Below are 25,518 nucleotides of genomic sequence, written 5' to 3' on the forward strand. Positions count from 1 at the left end.
CAGTCTCTTAGATTTTTCTTTCCCTATGGAATTGTTTTATTAGTTGGTTGAAAGGCAATTAACTGTATAAGTGGGGATCTTTTTCTGAATCTTCTGTATTATCCATTACTTGTCTATTTTATAACAAACCAATTAGTCTTGGTTATCTGAACATTACTCTAAGCTTTAAAATCAGTTACATTAAGTTCTCCAAGAAGCAGATGCCAAAAAATAAATTAGACCTCCAAAATATTTACAGTAATAAAAGTGTGTGAAGGATAAAATAGGAGGGAACAAAAGTCAGTGATAAAGTCCCTCAAACCAAGATGAAAGTCTGACACATAAGAAAGGAGAGAGAGAAGGAAGGATTGGGTATGGAAGTCTCAAACCACAATGCAGTTCTAAAAGGTCTCAGAAGAATGACAGGAAGTCCCTAAACAAACACTGCCTATTAGGAGATACCTAATGTATTGCCCATAAATTGCCCAGCTCTTATATGACCCACCATGTTAAACCACTGGATGAAAACATCTCGGAGTAAGAGTAAGCATGGACTTTGCTTGAACAGTATTGTGGATCCAAAGCAGAATAAGCTCTCGACTTTCAGTCAGTGATGCCCTGCACAGCTGGTTCTCTTGAAGGGGAGCTGAGCAGCATGTCTATGTGTGCCACAGTCCTTCTTCCCCAAAATGAACTGTACCCTAAAGTTCTTTCTAATTTATTTACTGTTTTTGTTATTTACCATTTTCATTCATTATTATTTATAACAACAAAATTTATTATTGTCATTATTCAAGCAAGGTAACACAATTCAACAACTATTTCTTGTCCTCCAATAAAAATCTAAATATACAAATGTGGAAAGCACTGGAGAAATACGGAAATTATAGAAAATAGTATCCACTTTTCTGTTTATTATTTCATCTTATTGGTGAGATAAGGTGCTATGGTGAGATAAGGAGCTATGAAATCCTAGCTCCCCAAGGTGGTATTAGGTGGTGGGACCTTTAGGATATACTTAGTGTTGAAAATGGAACTCTCATAATTGAGAGTAGTGTCTTACAAGACATTCTACAGAAACCACTAGCCTCTTCCACCATCTGAGCATAGAATGAAAAGGGTACAACCCAAAAAAGTACCCTCACCCACTCATGCTCGTAGCCTGATCTTGGACTTTCAACCTCTAGAACAATCAGAAATAAATTTTTTATAGGACACTGAGTCTGTGGTATTTTGTTATAACAGCCCAAATGGACTCTGACACAGGTTTAAATAAGCTCAAAAAAACAATGCAAGGAATATAGTTTATTACCATTAAATCTCATTAGATAAGTAAAACAATGTCTAACATATTTCTCTTAACTTCATGTTCAGTACTTCCCTTGAAGTGATAAATAGCTCTGCAATAAAACAATATGCTCTTGTTCAAGATATCTGATATCACTTTAGATAGTAATGAATGCAAGTTTTATAATAGACCAGTCAGCTCCCTGACTGGGATACTAAGGTTCATGGGCATTATTCCTTCAGTCATACTCTTAATACAATCTCTGGCAATAAAAGGTGGTGCTACATGTATTCTCCTCAATATTAAATGAAATCAGCAGATAAGAGGGTCTCAAAAACAGGTGGTATGTGGTACAGACTTTGTAATTCTCAAACAGAACAAGAAATGACAAACTATAAAAAGAAAGTTGATAAGAAAACAGAACAAAAGGAAAAGTTCAAGGACTGATTATAATCCAGAAACTAGTATGTACTGAAGATGTTTTATTGAATCCTATACAAGCAATATTATACACAAGAATGAGAATGTTTCTATACTATTTGGAATTTATGTGTTCAGATGACCATAATTTTAACTTTCTGTGATTTACGACTGACCATATTTGCCAAGATTAGGAATAACCCAGAAGGCTGAAATATGAGAAAATAATTTTTAAAAGGTCAGCATATTTGTTACTTTTATACACATGTTAAATATTTAGTAAAGTGATATGAGGCACAGGAGACAAGGAAAAAAATGAGACAAGACAAGCTAAAAAGGAAATGATAAGACAAGTTGAATTGCCAAACATAACACAATATGTAGGAGCAATATGGTGATAAACAAAGATTCTTCTTGAAAAACACTGATAAAAATTAAATAAGAAAACTAAATTTCTTTAAAATACTGAAGCGTCAGATTAGAACATGGTTCTCCACCGAATTTTGAACAGGAAATTTTTCAGTGTAACTTTGACATCCTTGTTCCTCAAACTGTAAATCAAAGGATTGAGCATGGGCACCACGTTAGTAAAGAAAACAGAAGAAACCTTTCCCTGCTCCATAGATCCAGGAGAAGAATATTTAAGATACATGAATGCTCCTGAACCAAAAAACAGTGAAAGAGCAATAATGTGGGAGCTACAAGTACTGAAGGCTTTCGATCTTCCTTGAGCAGATTTGATATGAAAAATGCTAGTGATGATGAAGATGTAAGAAATCAGAATGGTGAAACTCGGCACAGTGATATTAACACCCACGACAATGAGAACTACGACCTCATTGACATAAGTGCTGGTGCAAGAGAGTTGGAGCAGTGGGAGGATGTCACACAAGTAATGGTTGATGACGTTAACACTGCAGAAGGTTAGTCTAAGCATGCACCCTGTGTGGGCAGAGGCTCCAGCAAGTCCCATCACATATGCAGCCAAAGCGAGCACTGAACAGACCTGATGGGACATGGTGACCTTATACAGCAGCGGGTTACAGATGGCCACATAGCGATCATAGGCCATTGAGGTCAACATATAGCATTCGGAGATGACAAAAAACAGAAAGAAAAACAGCTGAGTCATGCACCCGACGTAGGAGATGATATTCCCCCTGGATACAAAGCTCATGAGCATCTTGGGCGTGAAAACAGAAGAGTAACAGAGATCAATGAAGGAAAGGTTGAAGAGGAAATAGTACATGGGGGTGTGGAGGTGAGAATTTAGACCAATAAGAATGATCAAGCTGAGGTTGCCCACCATGGTGACGATGTAGATCATTAGAAACAAGTAAAAGAGGGGTTGCTGGAGCTCTCGACGCTCTGTTAATCCAGCAAGAATAAACTCAGTCACTAAGGAGTCATTTCTAGCCAGCATGTTCAGCTTCAGATATCTGTGAGAACAGAAGAAAACCCCATTAAGAGGGAACATAGCCTTACTGTCCTTACATGAGCTTTATAAGAAAGAGATTCAGACTGGCAGAGATGACACAGTCCTTCTTTGCTTCATGGGGTCTGAAGGTACTGCTACCCACACCCCTCAACATTTTAATCACTGTCTTTTTTTTGGCATTAGTTGTATGTGATAAACAGCTGCTCTGTCTTTACTAGAAGATAAAGGCATGGGGTAGCTGGGTAACAAGCCTACCTGCTGAAGGGCTTCAGCAGTGGGGTATAGCCGCATCACCCCATCCTATTCATCTGATCAGTCTCTTTTTATTTCCTACTCATGCTTTCCTCACCCTAACAGATATTTCAGTATCCTCACGATGACCTTCAAGAAAGAGAGGATTCCTATGGGCAGAGACCCTACCAATATTCTGTTTTACAGAAGAGAGTTGCTAACAGTCTATGGAATTTTCAGATACCTGAATACAAGGTATCTCATGAAGTCAATAATTGCTAACAGGTATGGAGGAGAGCCTTGGTAGATTAAACTTTACACTTAACAGTCCATATTCTCCTCCTCCGTTCTATCCTAGCTGGAGAGAGGATGAATCAAGGAAGATGGATGTGCTTTCCTGGGTTTTGTAGAATGGTACGCAGTAAAAACATAATTAACCTGGGCACTGATTAAATTAGCTGTTAAGTTACTGAAAATACATAAAGCTCTATGCTTATTATGACCTGCAAACACACCTAGTACATTTAATATATTTCAACAAAAATGTTTAGGGAAAAAACATCTTTTCCTCTCATGTTGCTATGTTCGGGATTTGTCACCTGGAACTGCTACATTTCTCCTATTCCCAGAATGAGGGTGAAGTCAACACAGAGGGTATGCTGAGACCAGTGCACACGGTAGAATCAGAGCTCCAGATTTTGGAGTTTCTTGTTATTCAATGTAAACATGTTTCCTCATTTCTAAACAACAGAGAGAGATTTTTAAAAAAATACAAAAGAAATTTGGTTAACTCACTCTCATTCCGTTGAGGGAACTCAGTGCTGAGAGAACTTCATGTGCGTTTCACCTCCACTGTCCTGGAGGCAGAACTGTCTTTGGAGATGTCAAAGTTGAGCAGACATGGTCACACAATCTTCTCCCTTTACTGGCAAAAGAATGATAGCATAGATAGCACAGTCTGAAGGTTCCAGGAATCAGTCTAAGGTTCAGATTAAACTTGTAGTTACAAATTTTATTGAGAGATTGTGAAGGCAAACCAGAGACTTGGCATCTGAGCCACCATATCATAGAGTAGCATGGCATTTGCTTAAGGCTTATAATTCTTTTATACCTGATTAGAAATTCATGTGTAGGCTTTCTCTAGGACTTTGCATCCAGATAAACTCTATAGGGAAGAAATGGGTGTCTTTGTTCTACCCTAATCATGAGAGTAAATATCAGTTTGCCAACAGGGAATATATTACCCCCAGAGCACAGAGAAAGGATCCGCTCTGTACCTCATAAAGACTAAATAATTAATGTTCTGGGAAATTTCGCTATCACACTAGGTAACATATTAGTTTTAGCAAAGATTTATAAATATTTCAGTAAACGTTATTTATTTTGTTTTTTAAAATAGTTTGAGTAATTTTTGAGTATCATTGTTTATGAATATTTTACAGGCATATAACAAAAGGATATTTTTAATTGTTCTTAGAGATTTTCATTTCAATCAAATGTCATTTGATATAATCACGACCCAATATGTCAGGAAAACTTACTTTGGGTTGTTCAGACTCAACATGTATTTGCTTTTAATAGATTAAAATAAAATCTATAAGAAAAATCACTGTTCATAGGCTTCCATTTCAAGAAAATACGACTTTAGAATTTCTAGATATGTATTAACTTCTACGGTGCTTGTGAGAATACAGCTTATTTTGAAATGAGTATAGATTCACAGGGAGTTTCAAAAATAATGCAGAGTGCCTTGAATTCTATCCAGCTTCCTATCATGATGCCATCTTCAACAACTGTAGTATAACAGAAAAACCAGGAAATTGGCACTGGTACAATAATGATAACAATATTTCAGGACTACAGATATTATTGAGATTTTCGCAGTTTTCCATGCATGGAATGTTTGTGTTGTGTGTGTGTGTGTGTATCTATGAAATTTGATCACATGTATATTCATGTAACCACCACCTATCTTCTGACAATGACTAATCTGTTCATCTCCATTATCATCAAGTCATTGGGAGGACAATAAATGAAATGAAATCATATAATATATAATCTGAGATTTGTTTTTTCACTAAGCATGATGCCCTTAAGGATCAACCCAGTTACACGCATCAGTGGTCTGTTCCATTTCATTACTGAGTAGCAATCCAATTTTTACAATTTAAGTTTATGCCGCCTTCTGTAGAAATTCATATATTGCTAGATTCTTGTATTGATACAAAATTAAATATTTTATTTATGGAAGATGATCAGGGGCAGAGGGTGAAAAAGCAGTTGAAACTGGTTTTTATTTGGAATTCTCTTCAAACCCATCTGAGTCAGGGCTGTCATTCTTCCTTCTCCTTGAGCAAAATGAAAACATCCAGATTTTCAGTAGGTTTTAAAATCAGTTGAAGACAACGGGAAAGCACAGTATGTCCCAGCATTACTCTTTATGAAAGGATACAACATCTTCATTATTAGTCATAAGCAAATTAGGAAAAGAAATTTGGTTAAAACAGAATTTCTATTATCTACACTACATTATGATTCATTCAACCCCAGTACACATATGATTGAGTTTCAGAACTAAAAATCAATACCCCTGTGAAAAACATATTTACTGTCTAGAGTACAGTGTTTATATACAGGATTTTTTTTCTTTATTCTTAAAATTTATAGCCAAATGACTAAATGATACCATCAGAGAAAGAAATTAAAAATACACAAAACGGAAGCTCTACAATGAACCCTGTGGTGGTAGAGTCAAAGATGACATGTTTTTATTAAATATATCTTAAGTCACATAGACACAGAGATAATATAAATAGGTAGATGAACAGATAGATAGCGTAAGATTCTGATGAAAGAAATTAAAGATGACACAGATAAAAAAATATACTATGATCTTGGATTGGAAGAACCAATATTATCAAAATGGGCGTAATAACCAAGGCAATCTACAGACTCGACTCAATCCCTATTAAATTACCAATGTTATTGTTCACAGAACTAGAAAAAAATTTTTAAATATGGATAGAAATACAAAAGATCCAAAAGCCACAGCAATCCTAAGAAAGAAAAATGAACCTGGGAGAAGGTCCAGACCCGCAGGAGAGGCAAGGTGCCACTGTTGAGAAGGGAAGAGGACGAGGGGCAGGCCACCATAGAAAACTCCTTGGAACCCAGTGTGCATGTTTGCCCACTGGAACACAGTGAGCAGAGCGTTCCAGGTGCAACTCCCCCAACTCCTGTGGCCAGGAGGCCATGCAGACCATAACACGCACTCCCAGCACCCGCACCCTGCCCTGGACTGCGACAAACTACAGTTTTGCTTCCCAAAATTCACAGAAAAAGAAAAACACGGGCACAATGAAGAAGCTCAAAAACCATTCCCACTTAAAGCAACAGGAGAATTCACCTGAAGCAATCAACAATGAAAGGAACCTATGCAGTCTGACAGACTTTGACTTCAAAAGGGAGAGAGTGAGGGGAGAGAGGACAAGATGGCGGAGGAGTAGGGGGACACGCTCGCCCTCTCCCACAAACACAACAAAAAAAGCACATCTACAGAATAAATGACTCGCACAGAACAGCAACCAATCGCTGGCAGAGGAACCTAAACTCCAATAACGGCAAGAAGTTCGTGACATTATTGGGCAGAACGGGAGAAAAGAGGAGAGTGAGAGAAGGCGAATCCCAGCGGGACGGGCGCTCCCAAAAGGGAACTGCGGAGAAGAAAGGGATCCCGCACCCTGGAAAGTCACCTACCGGGCGAAAGATCAAACGAACCGGAGGAATCCCCAGATGCAGAGAAGAGTGTAGCAGTAAGTCGGAGTACGGAAAAACGGATCAAGAACCCAACGGACCATCTGAACTATGGGCACAGTCACCAAAAATTGAGACGCCTGGGTGGGGGCTGGGCACCAAATCCTCGGCTCCAGAGGTTAGTCCCCGGGAAAGGGCCGGGGGACGCCTGGGTGGGGGCTGGGCACCGAGACCTCGCCTCTGAAGGTTGGTCCCCGAGAGGGGGCCGGGGGACGCCTGGGTGGGGGCTGGGCACCGAGACCTCGGCTCCAGAGATTAGTGTCCGGGCTAGGGGGGCGGGGAAGAGCGGAAACTGCTTGGGAGGTCTCTAAACCATTTGACGGGGCAGAGACTGCCTGGGAGACTAGAAAACAAAGCTGTCGCAGAAGAAGGGAGCAATACTCTAGGGGCGGGGAAGTGGAAAGCCGCCTCAGAGGGAACCTGGGAGAAGAGCCCGTGCTGGGGAGGGGAGAGAAGAAGGGGTGGGTTCCCATAGAATACCCCCCACGCCACAGCAAGCTTACAGGCCCGCTAGCTAGCAGAAAGCTGTGCTTCCCAGTGCATTCCCTCTCCCCACCCCCGCCACCCCCTACGCTCTCGGGGAACCTGGGGCTGCCTGCCATCCAGGAGGGCTGGCCTCAACAATTGCCTGAAGCCTACCACCGCAGGGGCGCTCCCTGCACAGGCCTGCTTGCCCTTTGGAGGGGCTACACTTCCACAGAGCAGCACCAAACACCACCAGCCCCCTAGAAAAGGCCTGCAGCCCAGAAAAGCTAGAACAAGCCTAGCCAGGCCGTGAATAGATCGGCCTAATTCTCCGACGGTTTTTCTGAGACGGGCTCCTCCGGGGAGGAGCCTCTTGGGTCTCCAAGGGCCTTGCTACCCGCCCAAGACCCCAGGGGGTTCTAAGACCTAGTGGACCAGCTGCACAGGACTGCCAGCTCCAGGCAGGACCCCCTGCAGCCCAGAAAAGCTGCAACAAGCCTGGCCGAGTTGGGAAAAGATCTCAGACGGTTTTTCTGAGTCGGGCTGCCCTGGGGAGGAGCCTCTTGAGTCTCCAAGGGCCCTGCTACCCGCCCAAGACCCCAAGGGGTGCTGAGACCTAGTGGACCAGCTGCATAGGACTGCCAGCTCCAGGCAGGACCCCCTGCAGCCCAGAAAAGCTGCAACAAGCCTGGCCGAATCGGGAAAAGATCTCAGACGGTCTTTCTGAATCGGGCTGCCCTGGGGAGGAGCCTCTTGAGTCTCCAAGGGCCCTGCTACCCGCCCAAGACCCCAAGGGGTGCTGAGACCTAGAGGACCAGCTGCATAGGACTGCCAGCTCCAGGCAGGACCCCCTGCAGCCCAGAAAAGCTGCAACTAGCCTGGCCGAGTTGGGAAAAGATCTCAGACGGTCTTTCTGAATCGGGCTGCCCTGGGGAGGAGCCTCTTGAATCAATCTCCAAGGGCCCTGCTACCCGCCCAAGCCCCCAGGGAATGCTGAGACCTAGTGGACCAGCTGCATAGGACTGCCAGCTCCAGGCAGGACCCCCTGCAGCCCAGAAAAGCTGCAACAAGCCTGGCCGAGTTGGGAAAAGATCTCAGACGGTTTTTCTGAGTCGGGCTGCCCTGGGGAGGAGCCTCTTGAGTCTCCAAGGGCCCTGCTACCCGCCCAAGCCCCCAGGGAATGCTGAGACCTAGTGGACCAGCTGCATAGGACTGCCAGCTCCAGGCAGGACCCCCTGCAGCCCAGAAAAGCTGCAACAAGCCTGGCCAAGTTGGGAAAAGATCTCAGACGGTTTTTCTGAGTCGGGCTGCCCTGGGGAGGAGCCTCTTGAGTCTCCAAAGGCCCTGCTACCCGCCCAAGACCCCAGGGGGTGCTGAGAACCAAGTGAAATCTGCTACCATCATGGTGTGGACCTCCCAGTCCTGTCTGCCCTCAGGAAGTCCTCCTTTGCTGCAAAGAAACACTGTTAGCCCCATCAACACTCCAGAAAAGCCACACTGCCTCAAAAAAGATTGACCAACAACGCCAGCCCTCAGGAAATATTCCACGGCAGTGACAAGGCAAACACTACCCGATCACGGAGAGTACAACTCCCTCAGGAGAAAGAAGACAACAAGCAAGATGAAGAAGCTGAGAAACCACCCCCAGTCAAACCAACAGGAGAACTCACCTAAAACAGTCAACAATGAAACAGATCTCTGCAGTCAGACAGACCTGGAATTCAAAAGAGAAATACTGAAAATACTGAAGGAATTAAGAGAAGATATGAACAGTAATGCAGATACCCTCAGAAAGGAGCTAGAAAATATAAGGACGAGCCAAGAAAAACTAGAACATTCATTTGCAGAGATGCAAACTGAACTAGGGGCAGTAAAAACCAGAATGAATAATGCAGAAGAACGAATCAGTGATATGGAAGATAGAATAATGGAAATCACTCAATCTGGTCAACAGACAGAAAACCGAATCAAAAAACTGGAAAGCAATATAAGAGACCTATGGGATAATATAAAGCGGGCCAATCTACGCATAATAGGAATTCCAGAAGGAGTAGAAAAAGATAAGGGAAGGGAAAATATATTCAAAGAAATTATCGCTGGAAACTTCCCAAATCTAAAGGATACTGGATTCAAGATACAAGAAGCACAGAGGGCCCCAAACAAACTGAACCCAAACAGACCCACACCAAGACACATCATAATAAAAATGGCAAAAGTTAGTGATAAAGAGAGGATCCTCAAGGCAGCAAGAGAAAAACAGAATGTTACCTACAAGGGAACCCCCATAAGAATATCAGCTGATTTCTCTACAGAAACACTACAGGCCAGGAGGGAATGGCAAGAGATATTTAAAGTGCTAAAAGGAAAAAATATGCAACCTAGAATACTCTATCCAGCAAGAATATCATTTAAAATAGAAGGGGAAATAAACATTTTTCCCAACAAACAAAAACTTAAAGAATACAGCAACACAAAACCCAGCTTAAAGGAAATATTGAAAGGGCTTCTCTAAACCAAAAAGAAAGGAAGGAAAGGGAAGAAAAAAGAAAAGAAAAAAAAAAGAAGAAGAAGAAGAAGAGGAAGAACTAGGACTGAGGAAACCGCAATCAGAGAGCAGTCACTCAAATAAGCCAGCATACAGATTTAATCATGAACATGCTTCAAACAAAATAAAATTAAAAAGAAAAAAATAAAAGAGTCATCAAAACCATAAAATGTGGGCAAGGGATGTTAGGAGGTAAATAATCCTTTTTGTTTGTATGTATGTCTCTCTTCTTAATTTTAATATAGTAATGAAGTGTTTGAACTTACAGGACCATCAGGCTAAAACACACAATTATGGGAAGGGGTTAGCATACTTAAAAAACAGGGCAACCACAAGCCAAAACCAAATATTGCATCTGCAAAAAATGAAAAAAAAATACACTCAAGCAGATAATAACAGGAGACCATCCAACCAAAAAAAAAAAAAAAAAAGAATGGAGAACCATAGAATCAACTGGAACACGAGGATCAAATGGCAATAAATAATCATCTATCAATTATCACCTTAAATGTCAATGGAATGAATGCCCCAATCAAAAGACACAGAATGGCTGAGTGGATAAAAAGGCAAAAACCTTCAATATGCTGCCTACAAGAAACTCACCTTAGGACAAAAGATACATATAGATTGAAAGTGAAAGGCTGGGGAAAAGTATTTCATGCCAATAGACATGACAGAAAAGCAGGAGTCGCAACGCTCATATCAGACAAAATAGACTTTAAAACAAAAGACATAAAGAAAGACAAAGAAGGACACTAATGATTAAGGGATCCATCCAAGGAGAGGATGTTACTATCATCAACATATATGCCCCAAAATAGGAGCACCCAGATACATACAACAAATATTAACAGACATAAAGGGAGATATTGATGAGAATACAATCATAGTAGGAGACCTAAATACCCCCCTCACATCAATGGACAGATCCTCTAGACAGAAAACCAATAAAGCAACAGAGATCCTAAAGGAAACAATAGAAAAGTTAGACTTCATTGATATCTTCAGGACACTACATCCAAAAAAAGCAGAATACACATTCTTCTCAAATGCTCATGGAACATTCTCAAGAATCGACCACATATTGGGACACAAAGCTAATCTCAATAAATTTAGGAGCATAGAAATTATCTCAAGTATCTTCTCTGACCACAATGCCATGAAATTAGAAATCAACCACGGGAAAAGCAAAGAGAAAAAACCTACTACATGGAGACTCAACAACATGCTACTAAAAAACCAATGGGTCAATGAGGAAATCAAGAAGGAAATTAAAAACTACCTTGAAACAAATGATAATGAAGACACAACCTCTCAAAATCTATGGGATGCTGCGAAAGCAGTGCTCAGAGGGAAATTTATAGCAATACAGGCCTTTCTCAAAAAAGAAGAAAGATCCCAAATTGACAACTTAACCCTCCACCTAAATGAATTAGAAAAAGAAGAACAAAAAAGGCCTAAAGTCAGCAGAAGGAAGGAAATTATAAAGATCAAAGAAGAAATCAATAAAATAGAGACTCAAAAAACAATAGAGAAAATTAATAAAACCAAGAGCTGGTTCTTTGAAAAGGTGAACAAAATTGATAAACCCCTGGCCAGACTCACTAAAAAGAGGAGAGAAAGAACCCAAATCACCAAAATTATAAATGAAAAAGGAGAAATCACAACGGATACAGCAGAAATACAAAAAACCATTGAGAGAATACTATGAACAACTATATGGCAATAAGTTTGACAATCTGGAAGAAATGGACAATTTTCTAGAATCTTACAGCCTGCCAAAACTGAATCAAGCAGAAACAGACCAACTGAACAGACCGATCACTAGAAATGAAATTGAAGAGGTCATAAAATCACTCCCTACAAATAAAAGTCCAGGACCAGATGGCTTCACAGTTGAATTTTATCAAACATATAAAGAGGAATTGGTGCCCATCCTCCTTAAACTCTTTCAAAAGGTTGAAGAAGAAGGAATACTCCCAAAGACATTCTATGAGGCCACCATCACCCTCATTCCAAAACCAGACAGAGATACCACCAAAAAAGAAAACTATCACCCAATATCTTTGATGAATATAGAGGCAAAAATTCTCAACAAAATCTTAGCCAACCGAATCCAACAACATATCAAAAAAATTATACACCATGACCAGGTTGGGTTCATCCCAGGTTCACAAGGATGGTTCAACATACGCAAATCAATCAGCATCATACACCACATTAACAAAAAAAAGGTCAAAAATCATATGATCATCTCAATAGACGCAGAAAAAGCATCTGACAAAGTTCAACATCCATTCATGATCAAGACCCTCACCAAAGTGGGTATAGAGGGAACATTCCTGAATATAATCAAAGCCATTTATGATAAACCCACAGCAAATATAATCCTCAATGGGGAAAAACTGAAAGCCATCTCACTCAAATCTGGAACAAGACAGGGATGCCCACTCTCACCACTGCTCTTCAACATCGTTTTGGAAGTCTTAGCCACAGCAATTAGACAAACAAAAGAAAACAAAGGCATCCATATAGGAAGAGAAGAGATCAAACTGTCACTGTATGCAGATGACATGATTCTATACCTAGAAAACCCTAAGGACTCAACCCCAAAACTCCTTGAACTGATTAATAAATTCAGCAAAGTGGCAGGATATAAGATTAACATTCAGAAGTCAGTTGCATTTCTGTATACCAGCAATGAAACATTAGAAAAGGAATACAAAAATACGATACCTTTTAAAATTGTACCTCACAAAATCAAATACCTCGGAATACACCTGACCAAAGAGGTAAAGGACCTATATGCCGAGAACTATAAAACCTTAATCAAAGAAATCAAAGAAGATGTAAAGAAATGGAAAGATATTCCATGTTCCTGGATTGGAAAAATCAATATTGTAAAAATGGCCATCCTACCCAAAGCAATCTAAAGATTCAATGCAATCCCTATCAAATGACCCATGACATTTTTCACAGAACTAGAACAAACAATCCAAACATTTATATGGAACCACAAAAGACCCAGAATCGCCAAAGCAATCCTGAGGAACAAAAACCAAGCAGGAGGCATCACTCTCCCAGACTTCAAGAAATACTACAAAGCCACAGTCATCAAAACAGTGTGGTACTGGTATCAAAACAGACAGACAGACCAATGGAACAGAATAGAGAATCTGGAAATAAACCCTGACACCTATGGTCAATTAATCTTTGACAAGGGAGGCAAGAACATAAAATGGGAAAAGGAAAGTCTATTCAGCAAGCATTTCTGGGAAACCTGGACAGCTGCATGCAAAGCAATGAAGCAATGAAACTAGAACACACCCTCACACCATGCACAAAAATAAACTCCAAATGGCTGAAAGACTTAAATATACGACAGGACACCATCAAACTCCTAGAAGAAAACATAGGCAAAACACTCTCTGACATCAACATCATGAATATTTTCTCAGGTCAGTCTCCCAAAGCAATAGAAACTAGAGCAAAAATAAACCCATGGGACCTCATCAAACTGAAAAGCTTTTGCACAGCAAAGGAAACCCAAAAGAAAACAAAAAGACAGCTTACAGAATGGGAGAAAATAGTTTCAAATGATGCAACTGACAAGGGCTTAATCTCTAGAATATATAAGCATCTTATACAACTCAACAGCAAAAAAGCCAATCAATCAATGGAAAAATTGGCAAAAGACCTGAATAGACATTTCTCCAAAGAAGATACACAGATGGCCAACAAACACATGAAAAAATGCTCAACATCGCTGATTATAAGAGAAATGCAAATCAAAACTACCATGAGATACCACCTCACACCAGTCAGAAGGGCCATCATTAATAAATCCACAAATAACAAGTGCTGGAGGGGCTGTGGAGAAAAGGGAACCCTCCTGCACTGTTGGTGGGAATGTAAACTGGTACAGCCACTATGGAGAACAGTTTGGAGATACCTTAGAAATCTATACATAGAACTTCCATATGACCCTGCAATCCCACTCTTGGGCATCTATCCGGACAAAGCTCTACTTAAAAGAGACACATGCACCCGCATGTTCATTGCAGCACTATTCACAATAGCCAGGACATGGAAACAATCCAAATGTCCATTGACAGAGGATTGGATTCGGAAGATGTGGTATATATACACAATGGAATACTACTCAGCCATAAAAAAGGATGACATCATGCCATTTGCAGCAACATGGATGGAAGTAGAGAATCTCATACTGAGTGAAATGAGCCAGAAAGACAAAGAGAAATACCATATGATATCACTTATAACTGGAATCTAATATCCAGCACAAATGAACATCTCCTCAGAAGAGAAAATCATGGACTTGGAGAAGAGACTTGTGGTTGCCTGATGGGAGGGGGAGGGAGTGGGAGGGATTGGGAGCTTGGGCTTATCAGACACAACCTAGAATAGATTTACAAGGAGATCCCGCTGAATAGCATTGAGAACTATGTCTAGATACTCATGTTGCAACAGAAGAAATGGTGGGGGAAAAACTGTAATTGTAATGTATACATGTAAGGATAACGTGACCCCCTTGCTGTACAGTGGGAAAATAAAATAAAAAAAAAAAGGGAGAGAGTGAAAATACTGAAGGAATTTAGACAGGATATGAACAGTAATGAAGAGTTCCTTAGAAAGGAGCTAGAAAATATAAGGAGCCAAGAAAAACTAGAAAATTCATTTGCAGAGATACAAACCAAGCTAAAGGCAATAAGGACCAGAATGAATAACACAGAGGAATGAATTAGTGACATGGAAGATGGAATAATGGAAATCACTCAATCAGGACAGCAGACACAAAACCAAATGAAAAAATATGAAAGCAATATAAGAGACCTATGGGATAATATAAAGTGGGCCAATCTATGCATAATAGGAATTGCGGAAGGAAAAGTAAAAGAAAGGGGATTGAAAATAATTTGAAGAAATTATGGCTGAAAACTTTCCAAATCTAAAGGATACTGATATCAAGATACAAGAAGCACACAGGGCCCCAAACAAGTTGAACAGAAACAGACCCACACCAAGACATACTATAATAAAAATGGCAAAAGTTAAAGATAAAGAGAGAATTCTAAAGGCAGCAAGAGAAAGGCAAAGCATTAATTATAAGGGAACCCCCATAAGGCTATCAGCTGATTTCTCTACAGAAACACTACAGGCCAGAAGGGAGAGGCAAGACATATTTAAAGCACTAAAAAGAAAAAACCTGCAACCTAGAATACTCTATCCAGCAAGAATACCATTTAAAATAGAAGGGAAAATAAAGAATTTCTCCAACAAACAAAAGCTAAAAGAGTACAGCAATACTAAACCCATTCTAAAAGAAATACTGAAAGGGCTTCTCTAAATATAAAAAAAAAAAGGAAGAACTAGGATGGAGGAAACCACAATTGGAAAGCAGTCACTTAAATAAGCCAGCATACAGATCCAAACATGAAGATGCTAAAAAAAAAAAAAAAATCGAGACAGAGGGAAGTTCATAGCAATACAGGCCTTCCTCAAAAAAGAAGAAAAATCTCACATTGACAACTTAACCCACCACCTAAATGAATCAGAAAAAGAAGAACAAACAAAACCTAAAGTCAGCAGAAGGAAGGAAATCACAAAGATCAAAGAGGAAGTCAATAACATAGAGATTCAAAAAACAATACACAAAATCAATAAAACCAAGAGCTTGTTCTTTTAAGGGGTAAACAAAATTGACAAACCTCTGGCTAGACTCACCAAGAAGGGGAGAGAAAAACACCATATAATCAAAATGAGAAATGAAAAAGGAAAAATCACAACAGATACTACAGAAATACAAAAAACCATGAGAGAATTCTATAAACAATTATATGCCAATAAATTTGACAACCTAGAAGAAATGGACAACTTTCTGGAGACTTAGACGCTGCCAAAACTGAATCAAGAAAAAATAGATCAACTGAACACACACTGATCACTAGAAATGATATTGAATATGTCATAAAAAACACTCCGTACAAATAAAAGTCCAGGACCAGATGGCTTCCCAGGCAAATTCTACCAAAGAAACAAAGAGGAACTTATACTCATCCTCCTTAAACATTTCCAAAAGGTTGAAGAAGGAACACTCCCAAAGACATTCTATGACACCACCATCAACCCTAATTCCAAAACCAGACAAAGATACCACCAAAATAAAAAAAATATCAGCCAATATCGTTGATGAATATAGACACAAAAATTCTCAACAAAATTTTAGCTAACCAAATCCAACAACATATCAAAAAAATCATACATCATGACCAGGTGGGATTCATCCCAAGTTCACAAGGATGATTCAACATACCAAAATCAATCAACATCATACACCACATTAACAAAACGAAGTCAAAAACCACATAATCATCACAATAGATGCAGAAAAAGCATTTGACAAAGTCCAACAATCATTCATGATCAAAACTCTTACCAAAGTGGGTATAGAGGGAACATTCCTGAACATAATCAAAGCCATTTATGACAAACCCACAGCTAATATAATACTCAATGGAAAAAAGCTGAAAGCCTTCCCACTAAAATCTGGAACAAGACAAGGATGTCCACTCTCACCACTCTTATTCAACATAGTATTGGAAGTCCTAGCCACAGCAATCAGACAAACCAAAGAAATTAAAGGCATCCAAACAGGAAGAGAAGATGTAAAACGGTCACTGTATGCAGATGACATGATACTATATATAGAACCAGTAAGGATTCAACCCGAAAAATACTCGAACTGATCAACAAATTCAGCAAAGTAGCAGGGTATAACATTAACATTCAGAAATCAGTTGGATTTCTGTACACTAACAATGAAATATTAGAAAAGGAATACAAAAATACAATATCTTTCAAACTTGCACCCCCAAAAATCAAATACCTGGGAGTACACATGACCAAGGAGGTAAAGGACTTATATGACCAGCATTATAAAATATTTATCAAGGAAATTAAAGAAGAGGTAAAGAAATGGAAAGATATTCCATGCTCCTGGGTTGGAAAAATTAATATTGTAAAAATGGCCATACTACCCAAAGCAATCTCCAGATTCAAGGCAATCCCTATCAAATAACCCATGACATTTTTCACAGAACTAGAACAAACAATCCAAAATTTTATACGGAACCACAAAAGACCCAGAATTGCCACAGCAATCCTGAGGAACAAAAACCAAGCAGGAGGCATAACTCTCCCAGACTTCAGCCAATATTACAAAGCCACAGTCATCAGGACAGTGTGGTACAGGTACCAAAACAGACAGACAGACCAGTGGAACAGAAGAGAGAACCCAGAAATAAACCCAGACACCTATGGTCAATTAATCTTTGACAAGGGAGGCAAGAACATAAAATGGGAAAAAGACAGTGTTTTCAGCAAGTATTGCTGGGAAACCTGGGCAGCTGCATGCAAATCAGTGAACCTGGAACACACCCTCACACCAGGCACAAAAATAAATGCAAAATGGCTTAAAGGCTTAAATGTAAGACAAGACACCATCAAACTCCTGGAAGAGAACATAGGCAAAACATTCTCTGACATCAACCTTACAAATGTTTTCTCAGGTCAGTCTCCCAAAGCAACAGAAATCAAAGCAAAAATAAACCAATGGGACCTAATCAAACTGACAAGTTTTTGCACAGCAAAGGAAACCAAAAAGAAAACAAAATGACAACTTACAGAATGGGAGAAAATAGTGTCAAATGATGCAACTGACAAGGGCTTAATCTCTAAAATATAGAAGCAACTTATACAACTCAACAGCAAAAAAGCCAACAACCCAATGGAAAAATGGGCAAAAGACCTAAATATACATTTCTCCAAAGAAGATACACAGATGGCCAACAAGCACATGAAAAAAATGCTCAACATCACTGATTATCAGAGAAATGCAAATCAAAACTACCATGAGATACCACCTCACACCAGTCAGAATGGCCATCATTAATAAGTGCACAAATAACAAATGCTGGAGGGGGTGTAGAGAAAAGGGAACCCTCCTGCACTGTTGCTGGGAATCTAAGCTGGTACAACCACTATGGAGAAAAGTATGGAGGTATCTTAGAAAACTATACATAGAACTTCCACATGACCCAGCAATCCCACTCTCGGGCATAGATCCAGATAAAACTTTCCTTGAAAAAGACACATACACCCGCATGTACACTGCAGTACTATTCACAATAGCCAAGACATGGAAACATCCCGAATGTCCATCGACAGATGACTGGATTAGGAAGATGTGGTATATATACACAATGGAATACTACTCAGCCATAAAAAAGAGCAAAGTAATGCCATTTGCAGCAACACGGACAGAATTAGAGACTCTCATACTGAGGGAAATAAGTCAGAAAAAGAAAGACAGATACCATATGGTATCACTTATATCTGGAATCTAATATAGGGCACAAATGAACCTTTCCACAGAAAAGAAAAACATGGACTTGGAGAACAGACTTGTGGTTGCCAAGGGGGAGGATGAGGATGAGATTAATAGATGCAGACTATTGCCTTTGGAATGGATACGCAATGAGATCCTGCTGTGTAGCACTGGAAACTATGTTTAGTCACTTATGATGGAGAATGATAATGTGAGAAAAAAGAATGTATACATGTATATGTAACTGGGTCACCATGATGTACAGTAGAAAATTCACAGAACACTGTAAACCATCTATAACTGAAAAAAATAAAAATATAAAAAGTTAAAAAAACAAACAAAAAAAATTGCCAACCCTCCAATATGGCAATACCATTTTGCATTCTCAGCAACAATGAGAGAGTTTCTATTGAGCCACATCCTCATTAGCATTCGATAATGTCAATTTTTCAATTTTTCATTTAAATAGGTTTGTTGTGGTAGCTTATTGTTATTTTGATCTGAAATTCCCTAAAAACAAATAATGTTAAGCAACTTTTCAAATGCTTATTTTTCACATGCATATCTTTCTAGGTGTAGGTAGTATCTGTTCAGATATTTGGCTCATTCTTTTATTTAGCTATTTGTTTATTGTGGAGTCTTAGAATTCTTCATATATTGTAGATACAAGTCCTTTCTCACGCATTTTGCAAACATTTTCTCCAATTCTGTGCCTTGTTTTTAGTTTTCTTAACATTTACAGAGCAGAAATTTCTAATTTTGATTTTGATAAAGTCCATATCACCGTTTTTCCTTCACAAATCATGCTATGGTATTGCAACTAAAAACTCATCACCAAACCCAGATTCTCCTAATTCACCTAAATTCACCCAAACTCTCTCTTAGAAGTTCCTCTAGAAGTTTTGTAGCCTGCATTTTGCCTTTTACACTTAAGTCTATAATCTATTTGGAAGGTTTTTTATTTTTTAAGGTGTAAAGTCTGTGTCTAAATTCATGTTTTTGCATACAGGTATCTGATTTTTCTAGCATCATTGTCAAAAAGACTATCATTTCTCCACTGATTGCCTTTGCCCTTTTATCAAAGATCAGTTGACTATATTTTGTAGGCATACTTCTGGGCTCTCTCTTCTGACCCACTGGTCTATATGTCTTTTCTTTCATCAATAGCATAGTGTCTTGATTACTACAGTTTTATAGTGAGTCTTAAAGTTGTCTGTCATATAACTTTGTTCTTCTTTAGTATTGTATTTGATATTCTGAGTCTTTTGCCTTTCTACATAAACTTTAGAATCAATTTGTTGATATCCACAAACTTGCTGGAATTTTGACTGGGACTGACTCATTGACTTTACAGATGAAGTTGGTAAATATTGACATCTTAACATAATTGAGTCTTTCAATTCATGAACATGGAGCATCTTTCCATTTACTTAGACTTTTTAAATTACTTCCATTAAAATTTGGTAGTTTTCCACAAACAGATCCCATATATATTTCGTTAGATTTATAACTAAATATTTCTCCTTTTTGGAGAGTGGGGGTGGCTTGCTAATATGAACAGTATTACAATTTTCATTACAAATTACAGTTATCCTGGGGCTAGCCTTAGGAAGGCTATTAACCTTTGTATGTTAACTCTGTATCCTATGACTTTCCCATAGTGATATATTAGCTCCAAGAGGTTTTGTCCTTCATGTGTTTGTTTTTATAGTTGTTGCTATCAATTTTTTTTTAAATATTTGTTTTTTCCTTTTAAGGCTACATCTGTGGTATATGGAAGTTCCCAGGCTAGGGGTTGAATTGGAGTTGCAGCTGCAGACCTACACCACAGCCACAGCAACACCAGAGCCAAGCCTCATCTGTGACCTATGCCACAGCTTGTATCAACACCAAGTCCTTAACCCACTCAGCAAAACCACTGAGGCACATCCTCACAGAGACAACATTGGGTTCTTAACCCTTTAGCCACAATGGAAACTCCTAGAAAACTTTTTAAAGTTATCACTCCAAAAAGCAATACAGGATCAAATATTAATAAAATTTGAAAAATATATCTAGGCACCCTTTGTTACAAGGAAAATGCAAATGGAAATTATAATGAGAAACCACTGCTTATACACCAGAATGGCTAGATTTAATAAGACTGACTATACCAAGTGTACATATGAATGTGGAACACACCTTGAACTTTCATACACTGCTGCTAGGAGAGTAAAACTGTATAGATATTTTTGAAAACAAATTTGTATTTTCTAACCACATTGCATATATATAGCCTCTGATCCAGACATCCCATGGCTGGTTGTATATCCATAGAAATTAGTGCATAAGCTTAAAAAAAAAAAAAAAAAACAACTTGTACAAGAATGTTCATTTTTTATTGTAACAGCCAAATGTTTTAATAGTCAAATTTTCATCAATAAGAGAATAGAAAAGTAAATCATGCAAAACACATTCAATGAAATACTTCTAGGAAAGTAATGTTCTGATACATGCACCAATATGGCTGAAATACAAAAATCATTACGTTGAATGAAGAAGGTGGATAGAAAAGAGTGTAAGCAGTATGATTTTCTTTATAGGATTTCTAAGGACAGGAAAATTACTCTAAAGTGATAGAAATCAGAGCAATGACTACCTCAACTGGTGGATGGGAGTTGGCTATGGACTAGAAATCAACATGAGGAAAGTTTCTGGGGTCATGGAAGTGTTCTATATCTTTTTCTGGGTGATGATTAGATGAATTTCTACTTAGGTAAAAAGTCATGCAATATGTATATGTGCATATTTTACTATGTATAAACTAGGCCTCATAAAATATAATTTTAAAGGTTTTTATGAAACTTTATAAGTAAAATTTGTGTAAAAATTGATGGAGCTCAATATTTTAAGTAATATACTGTTCAGGGGATCTACCAGGACTTACAAGGGAAATCTAGTGTCTACTTTTTGTTAACACATCTCTAATCTGTAACATCAGTAGAGGTAGGCCCATCCACACCTTTCCATACCACCCTTAGAAGCTTAAAACTGGACCAAATGGGTAAGTATTTTACACAGGACTCGGCTTGGGTGTTTCTATAAAGGCTATATTGACTTGTACAGAATCCATGTGTCAAACCTAGAGAAATTCAATTTAGTTAGCATAAAGAAAGAGAACCCAGAAAAAAAAATCAGATACAACCATTTAAGCTTGTGCTCCACAAGCCCTGCCAATTATCACAGTGTTTGTTTCTATCACCTATAGCAACAGCCAAGCTTTAACCTCGTTTTACTTTCTTACAAAAAATTTACAAGCCAGTAATTTCAGTTTTCAAATATGGCAAACTTCATGTTTAAAATAACAGGAAATCCAACTGAAAACTAGCTTAAAGCCAGGCATGCAAAAAAGGAAGGTGTGACCTACACCAAGAAACAGTGCATATTAAGGAAAGACATTAAAGAAATCAAAAGACCCACACTGACTTCCTTGATCTGAAAAAATACAATGTATGAAATGAACAATCTGACAAATCCAAAAAATGCGTAATTCCAAAATAATCATGAGGAAAAACATTTAAAAATCCCAATTGAGGGATATTCTACAAAATATCTAATATTCTTCAAAACTGTCAAATTCAGTGTTCCTGCTGTGGCACAATGAGATCAGCAGCGTCTCTGCAGCACCAGGAAGCACCTGGAGCAATGGGTTAAAGGATCCTGCATTGCACAGCTGTGGTGCAGGTCACAACTGCAGCTTGGAAGTGATCCCTGACCCATGAACTCCATATGCCGTGTGGCAGCCAAAAATTAAAATTAAAAAAAAAAAAAAAAAAAAAAAAACAACTGACGAAGTCATCCAAAACATGGGAAGTCTGAGAAAATGTGACAGCCAGGAGGAACCTAATGAGACATGACTGACAAATCAGTGCAAAGTAGTACCCTAACTGGGATCCTGGGATAGAAAAAGGACTAAGAGAAATCTAAATTAAGTATGATGTTTAATAGTATTTTATCGATGTTGGTTCATTAACTATAACAAATGTATTGCACTAATGTAAGAGAGCAAGAGGAACTAGACGTGAAATGTATAGTAACTCTCTGCACTACATCAATTTTTCTGTAAACCTAAAATAATTCTAAAATATTTGTGTAAAAATAAATGTGCTGAATGGAGTTAAAACCACATAGAAGAATTGATGAGTGAACTTAAATAACAGCAACAGAAACTACCTGAAATGAAATACAGAGGGAAAAAATGGCTAGAAAAAAATGAGCAGAGCATCAATGAGCCCTAAGACATCAAGTAACCTGGTATGCATGTGATCAGAGTCCCAGACAGCAGGGAGAGGGAATGGTAGAAAAATATTTGAAGACAAAACAGCTAAAGACATCCACCTAAAGTATAACTATGCAGTGAATGTCCTCTGACCACTTAATCTAATTGGGGAACAAAGTTGACTAAATAAGCTAACAACTTTCATATAGGTATTGTTGAGCTAGGCTACTGGATTTACTACCCACTCAAAACAGCTAAAAATACTGAATAAAATATTCCACAATAATCTATTTTATGAATTGAATAAATTTTGCATTATTTATTTTTTGTTTGTTTCTTAGGGCCACACCTGTGGCATATGCAAGTTCCCATGTTAGGGGTCGAATTGGAACTGCAGCTGCCAGCCTATGCCACAGCCACAACAGTGGGATCCAAGTCACATCTGTGACCTACACCACAGGTCAAAGCAACACTGGATCCTTAACCCATTGAGCAAGGCCAGGGATCAAACTCGCATCCTCATGGATACTAGTGAGGCTTGTAACCTATTAAGCCACAACAGGAACTCCCAATTTTGCATTATTTATTAAATTGCAAATGTATGTTTTAAGAACTTTTCAGAGCTATGTTATATTTGATAGTAAAATAGAAAAATTGGTGTACTCATTAATACTATAATGTAAATTATTCAAATATCAAAATGAAATATCAAAAATATCTCTTAAATGGTATATTAATTTATGGATTTTAATTAAATATTCCCCAATAAAATATATTCATAATTCTAAATAAAAAATTTCTACTTGCCTCTGAAATGTAATTTTTTGTTACAGGCTTTGTACTTGAAACAGTTATTTGCAATTCCTGATCAAGAATTTTTAATGACTATTTCTCCAATTTCTTTTATATCATCATCAATGAGAAATTTTGTGTGCACAGGTGATAGAGTTTAAATTATTTTCACCATCATTTAAAACTTTGCCATTGAATTCACATTTAAATAATGAGTTATTTTCTTTTACTGACACATTTAATGTTCAATGAATTTGGAATCAATTTTGCTTTTTAACTTCAAATATTTCAAACTAACAAAGAAGCCCAATTTGCAGGAGGCTTGTGCACTCTTGGAGCAATCACACTGCAACCAGTTTAGATGAAACAAAATGGATAAATTGCTTGGAGATGGACAGAAGTATCTGACATGGGGAGACAAAGACTGGCATCTCCCTGGAGCTGTGAACATCAGGATTGCCTGCCTGGCCTCCCTCCACCACAGACTTTAGCACCTACAGGTGACCACCGTGCTCCTCAGGCACCTGAAACACAAACTCCTCCAGCAGCCCTATGGGGCTCCTATCCATGTGGCTACTGTAGCTGGTGAACAGGTGATAGAGTACCTCTTTGGCTGGGCTATTGAAATACACTTGGCTGACCAATGTTGCCACTGATCAAAGTGTGGTATGTGCCCTCTCAGCAGACACATTCTACTCTTTCCCTCTAGAGAACATCTATGTAGGGTATACTCTAAGCCCTATGCCTTTAACATGTGTTTATATGGGAACTCCACATGAATAAAACAAATTTTCTCCATTTAAAACCGTATTTATGAAGCCCGTACCAAAGGATCATAAAGCCACATATGATACTATACATATCTTCAAGAAATTCATCAATTTACAGACACAATACTTCCAAATATCTTAAAGGTGTCTTTAAAACGTTTGACACATTGAAAAAAATTTTAATTCAAATTCTATAATTACAGTACTTTTTAAACACTATATTTGAATTTTTAATCATTTTAGTTTTATATGAACTATTAGTTTAGTTTTTTTTTTTTTTTTCTTTAATGGCCACTTTTGTCAGCCTGATCAGAAGAATACAAAGTCAACCTGTAAAACAAGCCTGTTGATTCATGGACCAAGCTGGACATTTTACTGACTCACTCATACTGCCATCAGCATATGCTGGGGACTTGGGTATCACATTCAGACTACAAGGCATGTGTCATGCTGCACTATATTTCACCTAGATAAACCAGCACACTCCCAAAAAGTGTGTGAAACTGATAAGTCAAGAATAGACATGGCCTGCATTTGCAGCAACTAGAGAGTCTCATACTAAGTGAAGTAAGTCAAAAAGAAAAAGACAAACACCATATGATATCATATATATGTGGAATCTAAAATGTGGCACAAATAAACCTAACTGCAGAACAGAAACAAACTCAGAGACATGAAGAACAGACTTGTGGCTGCCAAGGGGACAGGGGGGGGAAGAAGTGGAATGGACTGGGAGTTTGGGGTTAGTAGATGCGAACTATTACATTAAGAATAGATGAACAGGAGTTCCCGTCGTGGCGCAGTGGTTAACGAATCCGACTAGGAACCATGAGGTTGCGGGTTCAGTCCCTGCCCTTGCTCAGTGGGTTAACGATCCGGCGTTGCCGTGAGCTGTGGTGTAGGTTGCAGACGCGGCTCGGATCCCGTGTTGCTGTGGCTCTGGCGTAGGCCAGTGGCTACAGCTCTGATTCAACCCCTAGCCTGGGAACCTCCATATGCCGCGGGAGCGGCCCAAGAAATAGCAACAACAAAAAAAAAAAAAAAAAAAAAAAAAAAAAAAGAATAGATGAACAATGAGGTCCTACTGTACAGCACAGGGAACTATATCCAAC

At 38.6% G+C, this 25,518-nt stretch overlaps 1 protein-coding gene across 1 annotated transcript in view; it reads right to left on the reverse strand.

Annotated features, from left to right (window-relative positions):
- Nucleotides 1,738-25,518, reverse strand: part of LOC100519859 (olfactory receptor 8B3-like) — a 36,279-nt gene continuing 12,498 nt past the window's right edge. The window contains exons 2-3 of the mRNA XM_003130013.4: nucleotides 4,152-4,281; nucleotides 1,738-3,126 (exon numbers count right to left, since the gene is read on the reverse strand). Coding sequence (XP_003130061.1) covers nucleotides 2,166-3,110 — 945 coding nt within the window. The 5' untranslated portion in view covers nucleotides 3,111-3,126; nucleotides 4,152-4,281 and the 3' untranslated portion in view covers nucleotides 1,738-2,165. The remainder of the gene's footprint in view (nucleotides 3,127-4,151; nucleotides 4,282-25,518) is intronic.

Source organism: Sus scrofa, chromosome 9 (assembly GCF_000003025.6).
Source record: "Sus scrofa isolate TJ Tabasco breed Duroc chromosome 9, Sscrofa11.1, whole genome shotgun sequence".
Lineage (NCBI taxonomy): Eukaryota > Metazoa > Chordata > Mammalia > Artiodactyla > Suidae > Sus > Sus scrofa.